We start from the raw sequence: 6,000 nt of genomic DNA, 5'->3' as shown, positions 1-6,000 counted from the left end.
AAAAAAAATTAAACTATATTTTTGTATTATATATTTTAACATATGTCATCAGTATGAACCATTGGGACTCATAATTGCAGTATTTTTTTTATGTGAAATATATAAATCATGGCATTGTATTCAAATAGTTCTCTTTTTTCTCTGATGTCCCAGGTACAATTGTGTCACCAGTCTTCTAAAACCAAACTTACACCTCCATCACCTGCTCTTATTCCTTTTCACCTCACTGAATGATTTATGTCTCTGAAGGTCAAACGTGTAAACTAAAATATGTATCTGTCTGTATATCCCTGGGCGCCTCACAGGGCAGCCCACTGCTCCTTAATCAAAGATGGGATAAATGCAGAGAAGAATTTCCCCAAGGAGATTAATAAAGTGCATGTTTTCGTTTTTTAAAATATATTTTTGAACTAAACTATTGTCTCTTTCTCTTTCCCTCCCCGCTTCTTTCTATCATTCCACAGTATCACCATGGGTTTGCCTCTCAATCCGCCAGCTGACTCCGCTCGCTCGGCCCGCCATGCCCTCTCTCTCATCGCCACTGCTCGACCGCCGGCCTTCATCACCACCATTGCAAGAGAGGTGAGACTGAACTGTTCAGACGACCAAACAGCAGCTTCAAGAATGTCTTCAGCCGAGGTTCACATGTTGTTGTAACCAGAATTTTAAATACAGGAAAACATTTTATATTTCTAAGGAATTGAAAATTATTATTGATACTAAAATGCAGGTTTCTACTGTGGCATATTAGGGTCATTTAGGTTATTATGGAGCCGGAGAAGGTTGTTAATATTCTGAGACTTTAAGAGACTTTACTGTAAAAAAGCTCATAGGGAGCGTGGTTGTCCTGAAACCACAAGGTGGCCGGTTCGATCCCTGTTTTCCCCATAGTTTTCATGTCCTTGAGCAAGACACTGAACCCCTATTTGCTCCCCGGGTGCTTCACAGCAGCTCCTTAATTACTAAGGATGGGTAGTATTAATAAAGGATTATAAAAAACATTTTAAATTAAGATTTTAGCAATCTAAAGCATGCACCACAAATGGAGGAGCTAAATTACTTGTTATATTCTCAAATGCAGTGTGTTTCTCTAATCGTCATTTATTTTCATATAGTCATCTCCTCCTCAGTAACAGGTAACATGTATCCATATGGCTTTTTTTGTTTTCCAGGTTCATCGGTACAACGCAGCTCAAGCAAACTCTCAGTCGCAGCAGAATGTTCACACCAGCACTCTGGCCAGAGCCAAGACTGAGATACTGCGAGTGATTGACATCCTGATCGAGAAGATGCCTGGAGATGTTGTGGACCTGCTAGTTGAGGTAAATGTTATTATACATTACGTGGAAAGGGCATTCTCCACACTCCCAGAAAAGATGAACCATTCTGGCTTTGAGGAAAAATAGTTACTGAAATCGAATGTAGAATGTAGAATTCATTTTCGTCCCCTCTTCCCTCCTCATCTCTGTTCCTCCTCCTCCCTTCTCTGACATGTCATCTCCTCTTTTTCCACCTCTTCTTCTTCAGGTGATGGATATCATCATGTACTGTATTGAAGGGTCTCTGGTGAAGAAGAAAGGACTGCAGGAGTGTTTTCCTGCTATTTGCAAGTAAGTGTGTGTATATGGGTGTGTTAACAAGCCCCACATGTTTCCTTATAAGGCCTGTGTGTGTGTGTGTGTGTGTGTGTGTGTGTGTGTGTGTGTGTGTGTGTGTGTGTGTGTGTGTGTGTGTGTGTGTGTGTGTGCATGCGTGTGTGTGTGTGTGTGTGTGTGTGATAGGGTGAGGGGAGAGGGGGGGCATGTGGCTGATACGGCTTAATCTGTATATGGATGTGTCTTTTCTGTCTCTTTTTGGTCGATGAACACATATCTAGGCACACCTGATTGTTGATCACTTGAAAATACCCAATCCGACATTTTCAACATGTCAGTGTTTTAAATTAAATTCTCAGATAGCCCAATTCAGAGCGCAAAGTGAATGCCTGACACACACGGGTTGTCTGCTTGGAATACAATCAGAAAGGCACATCAACCCCCCAAGGTGCTCAGGACTGTCAGACACGCACAGTGTGTTTACATGATGGTATTAATTTGAATCTTGCTTTAGTCGGACTATGCTCTCTTTCGGGGCAACTGCTATTATCCTAATATACATGGCAGTAAATAAATCGAATCATTGGCCGAATGCATGTCATATCTGATACGATAGGTGGCGCTGTTTTCATTACAACTAGTGGTGATACAGCAATCTCCGCTTGACCTCTTCACTCTTCATAATGGAGAGAACCCCGCTACCTTTGGTGGTTGTCAGGGAGCTAGTGGTGAGCAAACAGGGAACTAGCAGCAGCGCTAGCTAGCTACAGCAGTGAGCTGGCAGGCACACCCACCGAAGATAGTATCGGCTCATAACCCGACTTTTACGTTTGTTTCTGCCGGTCGTGACAACTTATCGTCTCTTTCGACTTCCGGGTCACGACCGGGAGGAAAGGAGGGAGGGGGCAGCGGGAGCTTGAGCATGCGCATAGGCGCAAAGTCTAGTTCCGATCCGATTCACCGTTTACATGCCGAGATGTCCAAATTATCAATCGAGTCGGATCGAGTTATCCAGGGGTGTTAATCGGATTGTAGTCAGACCTCAGTTATTCGAACAAAGGTGTTTACATGAACGGGATAATTCGATTTTAGTCCGACTAAGACAGTACTTCGAATGCGTGTAAACACACTGACTCTTTCCAATTCCTACATCAGAAAGGTTTGGGTTTAGGGGATTTCAAAATGTCTTCCCCCATCTGCCCAAGCACTTCTGTTGGCTTAAAACCTGTTGCGTGTAATTAGGGTTCCTTTTTATGTCGGGTCATAAGGTTCAAATCAAGAAAAAAAAACATGTTAGGTCTCAAATTAAACATAAAAATTAGGGCTACAATAATGTATAATCCCCATGTACAACCTCTAAACACAACTCAGGTTAGGGTTAGGGTGGGGGTCGGCAACCTGCGACTCTAGAGCCGCATGCGACTCTAGAGCCGCATGCGGCTCTTTAGCGCCATCTCAGTGGCTCCCTGGAGCTTTTTCAAAAATGTATGAAAATGGAAAAAGATGCAGGGAAAAATATATATTTTTTGTTTTAATATGGTTTCTGTAAGCGGACTAACATTCTTCACGTTTTCCAATGCTGTAAAAATGTGTAGAAAAATATAAAATTTCAACACTTCTGTCAACGAAGATTTGCGTCATTAGCCCGCAACACACGTTTCTTTCAGCTTGGCACGGTGCCAGGCAGGTGGCTGTTGCAAACAAATTGGTGGATGTGTGATGGGCCACGGATCCTAAAGGGAAAAAGAGAAAGTTAGCTGAGGAGAACAGAGGACTCAACAGTTCTTGGACGGAATCAATTGCTTTCAATGCCAATGCGGAAGGATTGCCTGCATGTTAGCTTTGTAATGAGAAGATGATCCGAGTGTCTGTTGAGTTCACTGCAGAGGTTCACGGCACAACATGGAGTTTATCACCCACTTTGGGCTGCATTCACAAACAACCCGACTTAGAGAAGACCGGATCCGGTGTGACGCGGGCCGTTACCAGCCCGGACCTCAGTGCGACGCGGGCCGTTACCGGCACCTTCGGCTGCGTTATCGGCCTCACATCGGCGGCCAAGCGGTCTTCAGACCGGCCCCGTTACCGGCCTCACACCGTCCTTTTTCTTCAAACACACGATTTTAAACGTATTTGTAATAAACAATGAACTAAAATACGTGTATAAGCAACGTATCTGTAATACATATTACAAATAAGTTGCTTATACACATATTTTAGTACGTCAATCACAGATGTATAATCAACGTATTTGTAATACGTCAAAGACGGACGTAATCAGGGAGAAAATACGTTTCTAGTCAACGTAATTGAAGATGCGTATTCTGGGGGAATGTAATTTGTAGGAGACAGGGTTGCGGCAGGATGCGCTGCAGGGAAAATAAACATTTAATCATGAATGCTCATGTATTTGTAGCCTACTTAGTCATTTTGATAGTAGGCTAATATAGACACTTACTGCATGTGTTGCCTTCATTATAAGGCTTATATAAGGCTTTTAATTTTTCGTGGCTCCAGACAGATTTGTTTTTTTGGTCCAATATGGCTCTTTCAACATTTTGGGTTGCCGACCCCTGGGTTAGGGTCAAGGCTTAAAGGGCTACAGGGTGCCACTAGTAGGAATTGCACCGGTAATGCAAGGCAGTATCTGGGAATTGATGTGCAAAATTCAATTAGGCAAATTGCCTTTACTAATTGTCTTTACTTTGGTTCATCTACAAATCACAATCTATTTTTTTTTATCTGGGGTAAATATGCCATTTTCCTTGCAATGTAGAATTTTGCAACCAAATCAAAATCAACAGCCTTTTCCTTGTGAGAATTAAGGATAGGGATTTGTTTGTGAATGAAGATTTTAAGATGACGTCTGTGTAGCTCAGTGCAGTCATATTATCCACTACTGGCTAACAGGTTCAGTTGTTTCTCCTGGTTTAATTTAATAAGAACTAATGCTAGATATTGGCCACTTAAATGGTGAAGTGTTAATGTATGTCTGTTTACCACTTTTTCAGGTTCTACATGGTTGGTTACTGTGACCGTAGTCACCGCATTGCTGTTGGAGCTCGCCACGGTTCAGTGTCTCTCTACGATGTTCGTACTGGAAAATGCCAGGTACTTTAAAAGCTTTAATAACCTTCCTCAGGCTTCCATCACACCAGACGCGACTCTGAAAAACATGTCGCTAGCAAAACCATTGTTTTCCGGCGCCTTTTAAACGCTGTGTCTTGTGTTTTTCTAGCTTTTTTTCAGCGCGCTTAAAAGTTAAAATATTCCCAACTTTTAAGCGCAAGGTAAAACTGAAAGCACTCGTCATCGAGACACACTTTGCGGATTAAATATTCTTTCTTTTTTTAAAATTTATTGTGAACCCAAAAATACCTCTTTTTTGGGACTTTTTCCTCAACCCACAACACAGCAAAGGCAAGAACACGACATCTGCTTGAATCCATTTTGTAAATTAAATTTCATCGCCCGGTTGCGCACGTAGCCGCGCTCAACAGGTGCACCGACGTGTTTTGCCTGGCGCTTTTTTGTCAAGCCGTTTTTAAAGCGGCTGCACTTTTAAAAGTCGCATCTGGTGTGATCGGTTCCTCACAGTAGCATAAAAGAGAAGAAAAGCTCAAGTAGTTGATTCGTTGCTGATTGACACCAAAGTCAAGCCTTCACCTGCTTGCCAGTTTTATCTATTCATCCCTCCATCATCATCCCCATTTTTACATTTATTCCTTTTGTACATTCATCTCTGTCCATATTTTTAGCTTATTATTCATCCATCCATCTCTCCATCCATTCACCAATTACCAAACTGATCTACTACTTTATTTATCCATCCATTTCTCCTCATTCTATCCAGCCCCATTTTTGACCATTTATTTCCATAAATCACTAAACGTTCATCATTGATCTGTCCAACTTCCATCCATCCATCCATTATCTTAACCGCTTATCCTCATTAGGGTCGCGGGGCGCTGGAGCCGATCCCAGCTGTCAAGGGGCAAAGGCAGGGTACACCCTGGACAAGTCGCCAGTCCATCATAGGGCAGACATATAGACAGACAACCATTCACGCTTACATTCACACCTACGGGCAATTTAGAGTCCAATTAACCTATGCAGCATGTCTTTGGACTGTGGGAGGAAGACAGGAGTCCAACTTGTTCCTGAACTCTTCTGCCCATCCATGACTAGGAGGTATTACCTTTAATGACAGGTTAGTAGAGGAAGAGCTTAGGAGAGCAGTAACAATGGGTGTATAGAAAGGGAGACATGAAGAAGCACGAGAAGAGTTGTGTTGCGTCAACTTACTTTTTTCTTTCAGTAATTGATTAATGAGGAAGCAATGACTCTCCTGATCACACCTTTGTCTGCCCACATTCGTTTTTGATTGTGTGTAAGATTTCTTAGT

General features: G+C 42.4%; 1 protein-coding gene across 3 annotated transcripts in view; it reads left to right on the top strand.

Moving 5' to 3' along the window:
* LOC137783576 (WD repeat-containing protein 7) overlaps positions 1 to 6,000 on the top strand; it is a 169,122-nt gene that overhangs the window by 143,890 nt on the left and 19,232 nt on the right. For all 3 annotated transcript variants that reach the window (XM_068573644.1, XM_068573643.1, XM_068573642.1), the window contains 4 exons: positions 465 to 582; positions 1,173 to 1,322; positions 1,528 to 1,610; positions 4,607 to 4,706. In XM_068573644.1, the coding sequence (XP_068429745.1) occupies positions 465 to 582; positions 1,173 to 1,322; positions 1,528 to 1,610; positions 4,607 to 4,706 (451 nt within the window). The remainder of the gene's footprint in view (positions 1 to 464; positions 583 to 1,172; positions 1,323 to 1,527; positions 1,611 to 4,606; positions 4,707 to 6,000) is intronic.

The sequence above is a fragment of the Clinocottus analis genome, unplaced genomic scaffold (assembly GCF_023055335.1).
Source record: "Clinocottus analis isolate CAN_PGR_092001 unplaced genomic scaffold, fCliAna1.0.p SCAF_13, whole genome shotgun sequence".
NCBI classification, from domain to species: Eukaryota; Metazoa; Chordata; class Actinopteri; order Perciformes; family Cottidae; genus Clinocottus; species Clinocottus analis.
This window is presented reverse-complemented; position numbering and strand designations above follow the sequence as displayed.